This window comes from Salmo trutta, chromosome 2 (genome assembly GCF_901001165.1).
Source record: "Salmo trutta chromosome 2, fSalTru1.1, whole genome shotgun sequence".
Lineage (NCBI taxonomy): Eukaryota > Metazoa > Chordata > Actinopteri > Salmoniformes > Salmonidae > Salmo > Salmo trutta.
The window spans coordinates 69,225,033-69,240,421 of record NC_042958.1 but is presented as its reverse complement, the minus strand read 5'-3'; the positions used below and the strand labels follow the sequence as shown (position 1 = coordinate 69,240,421).

The 15,389-nt window shown below is 40.5% G+C and overlaps 1 protein-coding gene across 1 annotated transcript in view; it reads right to left on the bottom strand.

Moving 5' to 3' along the window:
* The window catches only part of lrp2b (low density lipoprotein receptor-related protein 2b), a 113,536-nt gene extending 98,760 nt beyond the window's left edge, over nucleotides 1-14,776 (bottom strand). The window contains exons 1-9 of the mRNA XM_029712806.1: nucleotides 14,522-14,776; nucleotides 13,117-13,227; nucleotides 12,224-12,346; nucleotides 6,577-6,693; nucleotides 3,990-4,100; nucleotides 3,115-3,231; nucleotides 2,405-2,521; nucleotides 1,688-1,831; nucleotides 242-358 (exon numbers count right to left, since the gene is read on the bottom strand). Coding sequence (XP_029568666.1) covers nucleotides 242-358; nucleotides 1,688-1,831; nucleotides 2,405-2,521; nucleotides 3,115-3,231; nucleotides 3,990-4,100; nucleotides 6,577-6,693; nucleotides 12,224-12,346; nucleotides 13,117-13,227; nucleotides 14,522-14,588 — 1,024 coding nt within the window. The 5' untranslated portion in view covers nucleotides 14,589-14,776. The remainder of the gene's footprint in view (nucleotides 1-241; nucleotides 359-1,687; nucleotides 1,832-2,404; nucleotides 2,522-3,114; nucleotides 3,232-3,989; nucleotides 4,101-6,576; nucleotides 6,694-12,223; nucleotides 12,347-13,116; nucleotides 13,228-14,521) is intronic.
* Between the last annotated feature and the right edge of the window lie 613 nt (nucleotides 14,777-15,389).

Below are 15,389 nucleotides of genomic sequence, written 5' to 3'. Positions count from 1 at the left end.
ACACTAACATAATAGAATTGAATAGAATAGAATAGACCATACCTCTGTGTGTCTATGTTAAAGAATGGTCGTTTTTGTTCATTTCTCTGGCCTAGATCTGTTTCTATTTTGTAATATGTATGTGGGTTCATTCATAGTGTTTGTCACATCACTGCTAGTGGCCATGTTTCCTTCCTCACTTTCTTCAGCTGTTTCTGTCCTTACTACTTCCACCAATCAAACCGTTCACACTCAGACTCACCCACACAGGAGCGGCTGTCGTTGGCCACGATGAAGCCATCTGGGCAGTAGCAGGCTCCGCCCTGTGGGGTGAAGTGACACAGGTACTCACAGCTCAGCGCTGAGCACTGGTCCAGGCCTGGGAGAGGGGAAAGAGATGGGAGATACAACTAGTGGTGGAAATGGGCCGGACTGCAACAGGACATATTATCTACTTCACCCCCAATGCTGTACTAACACTTTTAGTTTTCAAACACTTTAACACTTTTAGATTGTGCGTCCCTAATGGCAGCCTATTCCCTATAGTCACTACTTTTGACCAGTAGCACAGTAAATAGGGAATAGGGTACCATTTGGGTAGCAGCCGTTGAGGGGCCGTTTCCTGGACACAGATCAAGCCTAGTCCTGGACTAAGAAGAATGTTGAATGGAGATTCTAAAAAATGATTAAGCTTAATCTCTGTTGGGGGAAACTGTCTCTGAATGTCCACAATCCAACTTCTACTGGCTGCCTATGACTTACACTATAACATCAGTAAAATGACTAAAGAGGACATTTTTATGTAGTTGTAAGTAAAAGTGCAAAGTTAAATATTGAACAAAGAGCGTGTATGCACATGCTGATGAAGGGATAAGTGAAGGTGAGAGTTAAAGCCATAAATGTGACGACAGCGGTCGTAACAGGTGAGTTTGGAAGAACATTAAAACATTCAAGAGTACAGTCTTGTTGCATGACCACAGGACCTTGGCTTTACTGCCCAATTTAACATCACACAGCATTGAGCTGACTGTGTACGCTTGTGTGTGTGTGTGTGTGTGTGTGTGTGTGTGTGTGTGTGTGTGTGTGTGTGTGTGTGTGTGTGTGTGTGTGTGTGTGTGTGTGTGTGTGTGTGTGCCAGACCTGGGTTTAAATACATGTGTATTTTATGTATCTGGTGTTGAAAATACTTTTTTTGTGTATTTTCAAATACACAGCCCAAAACAAGTACTTTTATTTGCGTATTTGAATGGTTATTGGTAAAAACCAAATAGTCGACACAAATTGTATTTAAGAGGATATTAAAATACTTATTTTAAATACTATTTTCAAAAGCTGGGTTAAACGCATGGGAGTGTATTTGAGTCAGTGTATTTGACATTTTCAAATAGCTTTCCAAGTGTATTTCCAAATACATGGAAATGTTAAACTACTTGTCTTTTCAAATGAAAGATATCTGAATACTTACTTCGAATGTATGTAAAAGTAATTGAGATATTTGAAATAGTATTTGATCTGGTGTGTTGGCGTGTGTGTATTTATTCGCTCACACAAACAAGAGTATGAGAGTATGTGCGTGCGTGCCTGTGTCCATGCCCAGGTTCCGAACACATTTCGAGAAAGGTCATGCTGACCAAATTATTAACCTCATAAAACCCAGTACAAAGGTGTGCCCTGTAGTAAAACATGTCAGATAGAAGAAGAGACTCACTGCAGGTTTGCTGTGCGGTGGTGTTGGTCTCATCTGTTCCTCTGGGGCAGTCTGGTTTGCCATCACACACCTTGCCCACTGGCACACACATGGAGGAGCCTGGACAAGGCCACTCACCAGGGTAACAGTCTCGGGAGTTACTATCTGAAAGAGCAAAGACAACACATTTTATTTACCACCTTTTGCTGGGTAGGCCTCAACGACACAGTTCTTTTTATCCAATAATTATACATTTCACTCAGCTTTGACTAAAATGTCAATATAATTATTTCTTGAATAACCTTATTTACTATTATGTATTGATTTATGTTTCACTCTTTATGCAGCGCGCACTGAATTACCACTGAATTACCACTGAATTATTGTAACGTTTGTTTATGTGTAAATTAATCCCGTAAGGAATGGGTTGCCAACTGATGACATGACATGAAAATAAAATGTAATTCATTCATCATTTATTCATTCATTCGTCAATGTTTTAGGGCTGACGAAACAGTATGCTTAAAAAAATCCTTGTTTCCATTCACTTCATTTAGCATGACCACTACTTAGAATATTACTTTGCTACACATACAGCTACAATGTTATTTGTTCCTCTTTATGTTCCTCTCTGTCACTTATTACATATTACCGTTTAGATTTCCAAATCAACAATGTCTCAATCTTCATAGTCAGTGATATAATAAACTGTCCAAGATTTCCTAGTGAATTTCTCACCACATCCGTTCTCGTCGCTGTAGTCCCCACAGTCGTTGAACTCATCACAAACCCAGCTCTGAGGGATGCAGCGGCCACTGGGGCAGGTGAACTGAGTTCCACTACAGCTCTGGTACTCTAAGGGGAAGAAAATGATGCAATACAATACAATGTGTGTGTGTGTGTGTCTTTCTGTCTGTCATTTAACAAAGCCATGACTAGCCATCAAATCTGAATGGCTGCTCCCAACATGAAAAAATATTACAGTTTACTATAGAATACTACAGTACTTACTATAGTAAACTGAAGAATATTATACTTCACACTGTAGTATCCCTCGATCATGTGCAGTGTTTACTATAGCATTTTGTAAATAGTACAGTATTATCTGCAAAAATAACGCTGTAGTAAATACTACAGTAATATCCGCAAAAACACTATAGTGAATACTACAGTAATGTTTACAAATAACACAGCAGTGAATACTATAGTATTTATACCATAGTATACTATAGCATTTTTACATGTGGGCTCATAACAATAGGCACGATGAAACCTCCATTAGATCCTGTATGGTTGATATTGTTGAGTTGATTTAGCGAGAGGTACAAAGGTTTGAAATAGCAATCTCAGATTAACACATATTTACACCAATGTTTTAGGACTTCACCGTGTATATGTTGTGAGGTAAGAATATCCTGTGAACTGCGGGTGGTCTATGTGCTTCATACCACAGCCTTGCTCATCGCTGTTGTCCCCGCAGTCGTCCCAGTGGTCACAGATAAAGGACATGGGGATACAGTAGCCATTGGTGCACTGGAACTGGTGCGGAGGACATTGCTGTGTCGCTAAGAGACACAATGTAATATACTCAGCAAAAGAGCAGACATATAGGAAAATGTAATAAATTCATGAATCTTATGTCAACCCATATTCCTGACATATATTTAGTATATATTTTGTGTCTTCATTTGTCATTGTCATTAAAAATGGGATAAATGCATGACTATTTGATTATGTCAAACCATCATTTCTTAATTGGGCCATATATTTTATCATCCTGCTAGGTGTTGTCACGGCTGCTCGAATGATCGGACCAAAATGCAGCGTCGGTTTCGTTCCACATATTTATTGGACTGTGAAACTTGATGCGATACAAAAATAAACTGAAGGAACAAAACAACAAACCGTGACGCAGGAGGAACAAACACACTCACAAAATATAATCACCCACAAAACACAAGTGGGACAAATAGCAACTTAAATATGACCTCCAATTAGAGACAACGTCCACCTCTAATTGGAGGTCATGCCAAACAAAAACCAACCTAGAAATACAAAACTAGAAACTAAACATAGAAATACAAAAATGGACAAACACCCCCTGTCACGCCCTGACCTACTCTATCATAGAAAATAACAACTTACTATGGTCAGGACGTCACAGGTGTCTTTGGTGTTTCAGGTCAAGACTACTCCCTCAAACAGACCATTATGTGACGGTTATCTTCAGTTGAATTTTCAGACTCTCTAGATCCACTGAAGTTCAATTTAACTAACTGTATTGACGCTGTATAGTTAGGTTCCCCTGACCCATTTCACTTACTGCAGTTGGATTCGTCTGAGCCGTCCCGACAGTTCTGCAGACCGTTGCAGTGCTGCGAGTTATTGTAGCAAGCTCCATTGGCACAGGTTTTCTCAGTGCAGCTGGGGTAGTCTGGAGAATAACACACACACAAGGGTTGGGGTCAATTTCGAACTGAAATCAGTCAATTTAGGAAGTAAACTGAAATTATTGTTCAATAATTGAGAAAAGGCCATTTGTGCTCAATTAATTCTCAATAAACTGAAAAGGAGAGGCAATTTTACTTCAGAAGTTTTAACATTTGTATTTTAATCACTCCTTGAATTAGCTGACTTCAACTTGAGATGACCCCAACCCTGACACACACACACACACACACACACTCATGCTATAAGGTAGACTGTCATGTTGCACATTTTCTCACAAGATCTCAAAATGGTTGTGGGGACAAAATTGTGACAAAGCAATGAGTTAAATGTGACAATGTGACTGAGGATTATATAGTTTAACTATGATAGACTTGAACAACTTTCTTGTTAAAAAAGGAAGAGAGAATGAAGTCTACTTCTGTATTGCCACATTAAGATGAACAGTGGCCAGTAATAGGAGATGCAATCTGAGTTAACAATGTAATAACCCCTAATTAAAAATCAAACCCTTTGGTGACTAAAGCATATCTAGCAGGAACAAAACCGGAATGCTTCTTATATTTTTAATAAGACAGGTTGTAAAGGTAGTCCCATATACAATAGAACAGTCTGAATTTGCACATTTGCAAATCCCACAAATTGCAGAATCATTCACTATGAACATACAGTACATACAGTTGAAGTCGGAAGTTTACAAATACTTAGGTTGGAGTCATTAAAACTTGTTTTTCAACCACTCCATAAATGTCTTGTTAACAAACTATAGTTTTGGAAAATCGGTTAGGACATCTACTTTGTGCGTAACACAAGTAATTTTCCAACAATTGTTCACAGACAGATTATTTCACTTATAATTCACTGTATCACAATTCCAGTGGGTCAGAAGTTCACATACACTAAGTTGAGTGTGCCTTTAAACAGCTTGGAAAATTCCAGAAAATGATGTCATGGCTTTAGAAGCTTCTGATAGGCTAATTGACATCATTTGAGTCAATTGGAGGTGTCCCTGTGGATGTTTTTCAAGGCCTACCTTCAAACTCAGTGCCTCTTTGCTTGACATCATGGGAAAATCAAAAGAAATCATCAATTTCCAAACGCCTGAAGGTACCATGTTCATATGTACAAACAATAGTACGCAAATATAAACATCATGGGACCACGCAGCCATCATACCGCTCAGGAAGGAGACGCATTCTGTCTCTTAGAGATGAACGTATTTTGGTGCGAAAAGTTTCAATCAATCCCAGAACAACAGCAAAGGACCTTGAGAAGATGCTGGAGGAAACAGGTACAAAAGTATCTATATCCACAGTAAAACGAGTCCTATATTGACATAACCTGAAAGTCCGCACAGCAAGGAAGAAGCCACCGCTCCTAAACCGCCATAAAAAAGCCAGACTATGGTTTGCAACTGCACATGGGGACAAAGGCCGTACTTTTTGGAGAAATGTCCTCTGGTCTGATGAAACAAAAATAGAACTGTTTGGAAATAATGACCATAGTTATGGTTGAGGAAAAAGAGGGAGGCTTGCAAGCCAAAGAACACCATCCCAACCGTGAAGCACAGGGGTGGCAGCATCATGTTGTGGGGGTGCTTTGCTGCAGGAGGGACTGGTGCACTTCACAAAACAAATGGCATCATGAGCTAGGAAAATTATGTCGATATATTGAGTCAACATCTCAAGACATCGGTCAGGAAGTTAAAGCTTGGTCGCAAATGGGTCTTCCAAATGGACAATGACCCCACGCATACTTCCAAAGTTGTGGCAAAATGGCTTAAGGACAACAAAGTCAAGGTATTGGAGTGGCCATCACAAAGCCCTGACCTCAATCCCATAGAAAATTTGTGGGCAGAACTGAAAAAGTGTGTGCGAGCAAGGAGGCCTACAAACCTGACTCAGTTACACCAGCTCTGTCAGGAGGAAGTGGCCATAATTCACCCAACTTATTGTGGGAAGCTTGTGGAAGGCTACCCGAAATGTTTGACCCAAGTTAAACAGTTTAAAGGCAATGCTGCAAAATACTAATTGAGTGTATACACACTTCTGACCCACTTGGAATGTGATGAAATAAATCTGAAATAAATCCTTCTCTCTACTATTATTCTTACATTTCACATTCTTAAAATAAAGTGGGGATCCTAACTGACCTAAGACAGGGAATTTTTACTAGGATTAAATGTCAGGAATTGTGAAAAACTGAGTTTAAATGTATTTGGCTAAGGTGTATGTAAACTTCCGACTTCAACTGTACATACATCCTACATCTATCATACAGTAAATCACAAGCATCTACTAATAACATTCAATCATGTGAACATGTGTTATCGTCAAAATAGACAAATGTCCACAACCTCTGCTAGCAGCAGAAATTATCTATCGCAAATTAACCAGACAAGTTTTAAAGAACTGTAAACTACAGACCAATCTTATTAAGGAATGTGGATTTAAAATTCTTACTGCAGTTGTTCTCATCAGAGTTGTCCAGGCAATCCTTCACACGGTCACATCGGTACACTTTGGGAATACACTGACCCTCTTGGCAAGTGAACTGGTGTGGTCCACAAGTCTGCTCTCCTGAAAATGTAGGAGAACACGAGCACAGAAATCATAAGGTATGTCAATGTTATGTCAATGTTATGTCAAATGGATCAGGAGGAAATTCACATTCCCGTCACTTTATTGTTAATGTCTTATTTTATTTATTGGTACTTTTTACACCCTTTTTCTCCCCAATTGGTAGTTACAGTCTTGTCCCATCGCTGCAACACCCGTACAGATTTGTGAGACACAAAGGATGAGAGCAATGCGTCCTCCGAAACACGACCCCGCCAAGCCACACTGCTTCTTGATACACTGCTCGCTTAACCCGGAAGCCAGGCATGCCACAAGGAGGAGCTAGAGCGTGATGGGACAAAGACATCCCAGCCGGCCAAACCCTCCCCTTACCCGGACGACGCTGGGCCAACTGTGCCCCGCCCGATGGGTCTCCCAGACGTGGCCGGCTGCGACACAGCCCGGGATCGAACACAGATCTGTAGTGACGCCTCTAGCACTGCGATGCGGTGCCTTAGACCACTGCGCCACACGGGAGACTAATATCTTATTTTGGGGGCAAGGCATTATTAAACAAAAATTTAAACGTAACATGCAACAATTTCAAAGATTTTACTGGGTTACAGTTCATATAAGGAAATCAGTCAATTTAAATAAATGAGTTAGGCCCTAATCTATGGATTTCGCATGACTGCGAATACAGGTATGCATCTGTTGGTCACAGATACCCTAACAAATAGGTAGGGTTGTGGATCAGAAAACCAGTCAGTATCTGCTGTGACCACCATTGCCTCATGCAGCACGACACATCTCCTTCACATAGAGTTGATCAAGCTGTTGATTATGGCATATGGAATTTTGTCCCACACCTCTTCAATGGCTGTGTGAAGTTGCTGGATATTGGCGGGGACTGGAACACTCTGTCATACACGACAACCCAGAGTTGAATATGCAGGCCATGGAACATCTGGGACATTTTCAGCTTCCAGGAATTGTGTACAGATCCTTGCGACATGGGGCCGTTCATTATCATGCTGAAACATGAGGTGATTTAGGCGGATAAATGGCACGACAATGGGCCTCAGGATCTCGTCACGATATCTCTATGCATTCAAATTGCCATTGATAAAATGCAATTGTGTTCATTGTCCGTAGCTTATGCCTTTCCATACCATAGCCCACCGCCACCATGGGGCATTCTGTTGACATCAGCAATCCGTTTGTCCACACAAAGCCATACACGTGGTCTGTGGTTGTGACGCCGGTTGGACGTACTCCCAAATTCTTTAAAACGACGTTGGAGGCGGCTTATGATAGAGAAATGAGCATTCAATTCTCTGGCAACAGCTCTGGTGGACATTCCTGCAGTCAGCATGCCAACTGCACACTCCCTTAAAACTTGAGACATCTGTGGCATTGTGTTGTATGACAAAACTGCACATTTTAGAGTGGACTTTTATTGTCCCCGGCAAAATGTGTAATGATCATGCTGTTTAATTAGCTTATTGATATGCCACACCAGTCAGGTGGATGGATTATCTTGGCAAAGGAGAAATATTCCCTACCAGGGATGTAAACACATTTGTGCACAGAATTTGAGAGAGAAATGCGCTTTTTTTGCCCATGTACATTTTCTGGGATCTTTTATTTCAGCTCATGAAACACTTTACATGTTGCATTTATATTTTTGTTTAGTATATGCAGTGCATTCAGGAAGTATTCAGACCCCTTCCCCTTTTCCACATTTTGTTACGGTACAGCCTTATTCTAAAAAACAGAAATATCTATTTTACAGAAATATTCAGACCCTTTGGTATGAGACTCGAAATTGAGTACAGGTGCATCCTATTTCCATTGATCGTCCTTGAGATGTTTCTACAACTTGATTGGAGTCCACCTGTGGTAAATTTAATTAATTGGACATGATTTGGAAAGGCACACACCTGTCTATATAAGGTCCTACAGATGACAATGCATGTCAGAGCAAAAACCAAGCCAAGAGGTCGAAGGAATTGTCCGTAGAGCTCACAGGCAGGACTGTGTCGAGGCACAGATCTGGAGAAGGTTACCAATAAATGTCTGTAGCATTGACGGTCCCCAAGAACACAGTGGCCTCCATCATTCTTTAACGGAAGATGTTTGGAACCACCAAGACTCTTCCTAGAGCTGGCCCCCTGGCCAAACTGAGCAATTGGGGGAGAAGAGCCTTGGTCAGGGAGGTGACCAAGAACCTGATGGTCACTCTGACAGAGCTCCAGAGTTCCTCTGTGGAGATGGGATAACCTTCCAGAACGACAGCCATCTCTGCAGCACTCCACCAATCAGGCTTTTATGGTAGTGGCCAGACAGAAGCCACTCTTCAGTAAAAGGCACATGATAGCCCGCTTGGAGTTTGCCAGAAGGCACGTAAAGTACTCTCAGACCTTGAGAAACAAGATTCTCTGGTCTGCTGAAACCAAGATTGCCCATGTACATTTTGACGCTTTGGCCCGAGTGCCAAGCATCACCTCTGGAGGAAACCTGGCACCATCGCTACGGTGAAGCATGGTGCTGGCATCCTCATGACGGGGGGATGTTTTTCAGCAGCAGGGACTGGGAGACTAGTCAGGATCGAGGGAAAGATGAACGGAGCAAAGTAAAAAGTGATCCTTGATGAAGACCTGCTCCAGAGCGCTCACGACCTCAGACTGGGGCAAAGGTTCACCTTCCAACAGGATAACAACCCTAAACACACTGCCAGACAACGCAGGAGTGGCTTTGGCACAAGTCTCTGAATGTCCTTGAGTGGCCCAGCCAGAACCTAGACTGGAACCCGATCGAACATCTCTGGAGAGACCTGAAAATAGCTGTGCAGTGTCGCTCCCTATCCAACCTGACAGAGCTTTACAGGATCTGCAGAGAAGAATGGGAGTAACTCCCCAAAAATAGGTGTGCCAAGCTTGTTATTTTTTTTTCATAATTTTGCAAAATTTTCTAAAGACCAATTTTTGCTTTGTCATTATGGGGTATTGTGGGGGAAAATAAAGATGTAATCATTTTTAGAATAAGGCTGTAACGTAACAAAATGTGGAAAAAGTCAATGGGTCTGATTACTTCCGAATGCATTTACAGGGTAAAGTTAGTTTTATATTTGATATTCCGTGGATATTCGGTTTTCTCTCGTCAATCGCGATTGAACCAAGCATGCCATAACTATGAAGATGGTATATTATGAATCAAGGGTGGATGGAGAAAGATTCAGACTCTTTTCATTAATTTTTGTAAATAATACGATTTCGGATTTAGTCTTAAATAGTCTTAAACAAAGCATGACATGATTATGAAAATGACAAGTTCAGAATCAGGGGAGAATGAACAAAAATCCACGGCTTTTTCTTTTTTGTAACATCTTTTTTTGTTCATTTTTTTGCTTTCAATCTTCAACAGCTCTTACACAAATCGTGACATGACTATGAAAATAATATATTCAGAATCATGGGAGGATGGACAAAAATCCACTGCTTTTTTTCCAATTCAAATTTAGTTTTTATATATCATATACAGTACAAGTCAATTTTTTTTACTATTTTCTACGTTGTAGAATAATAGTTAAGTTATCAACACTATGAAATAACACATATGGAATCATGTAGTAACCAAAAAGTGCCAAACAAATCAAAATATAGTCTATATTTTAGATTCTTCAAAGTAGCCACCCTTTGCCTTGATGACAGCTTTGCACACTCTTGGCATTCTCTCAACCAGCTTCACCTGGAATGCTTTTCCAACAGTCTTGAAGGAGTTACCACATATGCTGAGCACTTGTTGGCTGCTTTTCCTTCACTCTGCGGTCCAACTCATTCCAAACCATCTCAATTGGGTTGAGGTCGGGTGATTGTGGAGGAAAGGTCATCTGATGCAGCACTCTATCACTTTCCTTCTTGGTCAAATAGCCCTTACACAGCCTGAAGGTGTGTTGGGTCATTGGGCTGTAGAAAAACAAATGATAGTCCCACTAAGCGCAAACCAGATGAGATGGCGTATCGTTGCTGTGGTAGCCATGCTGGTTAAGTGTGCCTTGAATTCTAAATAAATCACAGTGTCACCAGCAAAGCACCGCCACATACCACACCTCCACCTCTATGCTTCATGGTGGGAACCACACATGCGGAGATCATCCATTCACCTACTCTGCGTCTCACAAAGACACAGCGGTTGAAACCAAAAATCTCAAATTTGGACTCATCAGACCAAAGGACAGATTTCCACTGGTCTAATGTCCATTACTCGTGTTTCTTGGCCCAAGCAAGTCTCTTCTTCTTTTTGGTGTCCTTTAGTAGTGGTTTCTTTGCAGCAATTTGACCATGAAGGCCTGATTCACAGGCTCCTCTGAACAGTTGATGTTGAGATGTGTTTGTTACTTGAACTCTGTGAAGCATTTATTTGGGTGGCAATTTCTGAGGCTGGTAACTCAAATGAACTTATCCTCTGCAGCAGAGGTAACTCTTGGTCTTCCTTTCCTGTGGCGGTACTCATAAGAGCCAGTTTCATCATAGCGCTTGATGGTTTTTGCTACTGCACTTGAAGAAACTTTCAAAGTTCTTGCAATTTTCCATATTAACTGACCTTCATGTCTTAAAGTCATGATGGACTTTTGTTTGAATTTGCTTATTTGAGCTGTTCTTGCCATAATATGGACTTGGTCTTTTACCAAATAGGGCAATGTAGAAAATAGTAAAAATAAAGAAACACCCTGGAATGAGTAGATGTGTCCAAACTTTTGACTGGTACTGTACATATATTATATATGTACAGTACCATGTAAAAATTTGTTTTTTTTGCATAGTCATGGCATGCTTTGTTCAAGAGCTATTGAAGGTTGAAAGCAACATTTTATCTTTTTTTTTTTACAGTGTATTTTTCTCCATCCACCCCTGATTCAGCATTTACCATTTTCATAGTCATGGCATGCTTGGTTCAATAGCTATTGATGAGAGAACACCGAATATCCAATACAAACACATTTTACCTCAGGATTCTAAACATTGAGGGAGATAGGCAACAGCTTTGTCTTAATCCCCAGGAATAAGACATTACTACATTTGAGAATATTTGAGCTGTTGAGATGCAGAAACTCTGCTGCCCTGTTATTTTTAAATAAAGTCAAATTGTAAGATACATTACTCCTGACACTTGATATGAAATTGTGATGCAAGTGTAACACCCCCATACATTTTGCAAATTCGTAACATATTGTACGGTTTTCAAATTCATAACATATAACATGTTTTGCTCATTCGTAACTTATCATACAAAATGGCTGATGGACATACACAAATGAATGCATACCATACAAAATGTAACATATCATACTTAATGGAGTGTCTCAGATTTATGTACAGAATAATATGAAATTCTCTGAGACCAGGTTGAGATAAGACCAAACTGTGTGAGGTCAGGGCCTGTATGTATAAAGCGTCTCAGAGTAAAATGTTGGTCTTAAGTGAGTGATATCCAGAGGAAACTGGCACCCCATGTAACCCAAAGTGAAGCCTTGTGAACTTGTACGTACTGCAGGTTCTCTGTTCGTCTGAGCCGTCAGTGCAGTCCTCCTCCCCATCGCAGACAAACTGTTGGGAGATACACTCGCCTCCCGTCACACACTTGAACTGCTGGGTGCTACAGGATGGAGGTGCTGCCACACAGAAATACACAAGGGCCCATATTCACAAAGCGTCTCAGAATATGATGTAGGATCAGTTTTCCCTTTTAGATGACAATGGCAAAGTGTCACACCCTGATCTGTTTCACCTGTCCTTGTGATTGTCTCCTCCCCATCCAGGTGTCGCTTATTTTCCCTGGTGTATTTATCCCTGTGTTTCCTGTCTCTCTGTGCCAGTTCGTCTTGTATGTTCAAGTCAACCAGCGTGGTTTTCCCGTGCTCCTGCCTTTTTATTATCTTCTACTAGTCCTCCCGGTTTTGACCTTTGCCTGTTTTTCTGGACTCCATTCCCGCCTGCCTGACCATTCTGCCTGCCCTGACCTCAAGCCTGCTTGCCATTCTGTACCTCTGGAACTTTGAACTGGTTTTGACCTTTTGCCTGTCCATGACCATTCTCTTGCCTACCCCTTTTGGATCGTTAATAAACATCTTGGACTCTAACCATTTGCCTCCTGTGTCTGCATCTGGGTCTCGCCTTGTGCCCTGATACGAAGATTATACGGACAGAGAAGACCTGATCCTACTCTGTGATGCTTCATGAATAAGGCCCAGGACAAGTTATGCATGGGGAACTATTCAATCAAAACCTATAACCCAGTGCCTGGCGTTTTCAAATACACTCAATCAAATTTGAATTGAATTTGATCTGGTACAGTTAGCATCATGTTCAATATGCATAAGAGAAAACCTGAAGCCATGTACAGTATAAGGAATTCCAAGATCATGGTACCGGTGATACTCACGACAGTTGAGCTCATCAGAGTCGTCTGTGCAGTCCTTGGTTCCATCGCACCTCCAGTCTAAGTCAATGCACTGACCGTTGTCACACTGAAACTTACCACTGTCACATTGGCCTTCAAAAAAAGAGAGTTCAGGGGTCAGTAGCACAGTTAGTGTGGTAACTGCGACTTGTTAAAAAAATAAATAGCTTAGGGCCCCAAAAGGCTAGGGCCAGCTCTGACTGCACGTGTGGTTACGGATGTGGGTACGCAGACCGACGAGCCACTGCGGCCCCTCATGATGAGTTCAGATTTTTTTGGTGACCCTCCCCCCCACCCCATCACTTATCTAAACCATTAGAATATCAAATTGTACACTCCTGGATAGTCTACAGAACTAGCGAACCTTTATCATTTCATGTCTTAATACTAATGATATGCATGTTGTACTTTTCGATAGACAAAATGACATGATGTGAAGGAAACAAATGATAGTCTTCAGTGCATTTGAACAAAACTGACATTGAGATGGACTATCTGTTAATAACACATCTTTGAATCTCTTCATCTGGTAGAATTTGCTAGAAAAAAAAAACCGTTTTACTGTTTCCCTGAACAATAAGTAACAGTGTTTATGACAACTGCAGCTACTGTTTGGTCTACTTTGTACAGCCTGTGAACCCTACCGCATGTGACGGACCTTTAAAAATAGAGTTCCTTACTGCCCATAAATGCAGTCAGGGCACATCCTATGACCTTGAAACTCATGAGAGATGAGTCCTTGATCATATAGCCGGTTTTAGATGACCAAATCATGTCATCATGTAATACTTTTCAAAGGAAATACATCTTCATACATATTGATAATCAATCAGCTACTCCGTTTTAAAAAACAATCATTTCATGACTTCTTTAACCTGTTGAGCTCTAAAGCAGATATATTTTACATTCAGATAAATCTAAATGTGTGCAGTTTTTAGTAAATCTAACGATTCATACTGTTTGTCTATAAAAATAACAACCAAGAAATGTTTCAAAACATATTTGGATCCCCCTACAATTCTAAACGTAACAGGCACATTATAACTCATGACATTCTTTGTTGAAGGAACCTGTGGTATAATAGAATAAGGTCAGCACACCTATGGATCTTGGTTAGACCTGTGGTAAAAACAAATATTTTTTTATGTTTGGGGCTTTGGGCATTTGGCAGCACGTTGCATTCTGGAAAGCATATTGAACACCTAACTGTTCAACTAAGAGGACACTTTTCAAATCATGTAGAAAGACAATGATTCAATAAATTCAATAAAACAAAAATATTGCATTATCTCTGTGCCATAAATGCAATACGTGTACTATAACAATTTATTAAAGTAAATTAAAACAAACAGTAATAGACACGTCCTTTTTTTCAAATCATACATACCTTGAGTAAGCTGAATTCCTTGAGAGAGCAGTAAGAGAGTCAGAACATTTAGACCTAAGAGGTCCATCTTCAAGCACCCTCTCCCTTTAATAAATACTCTCTTTTTTTGTTTGGGTATAAATTAGTATGATGAACCAAATTGATTAATACTCAATCTTAACTATCACCTATCTTCCCTCTAAGCCCAGTGTAAACCAGAGTGTCTTTTGGATGAAGTTTTCTAAACCCAAATGACATAGGGTCCAATTTGAAGTACACAGCTTTTTATGACTCTCTTTTACATGAAATTCATCTAAGATTAACTTGTACTGGTGGAGATGTTGTCCACATCAGCAAGAAAACATCCCCAGTCATTGTTGTGCAACAGGAAGACAGGAATTGTTATTTTCATCCTGGTTTTGAAAGATCAGATCACACCAATCAAGACCCATTTTTAACTACAGTCATGGCCAAAAGTTTTGAGAATGACACAAATATTAATTTTCACAGTCTTTAGATACTTTTGTCAGATGTTACTATGGAATACTGAAGTATAATTACAAGCATTTCATAAGTGTCAAAGGCTTTTATTGACAATTACATGAAGTTGATGCAAAGAGTCAATATTTGCAGTGTTGACCCTTCTTATTCAAGACCTCTGTAATCCGCCCTGGCATGCTGTCAATTAACTTCTGGGCCACATCATGACTGATGGCAGCCCATTCTTGCATAAGCAATGCTTGGAACATGTCAGAATTTGTGGGTTTTTGTTTGTCCACCCGCCTCTTGAGGATTGACCATAAGTTCTCAATGGGATTAAGGTCTGGGGAGTTTCCTGGCCATGGACCCAAAATATCGATGTTTTGTTCCCCGAGCCACTTAGTTATCA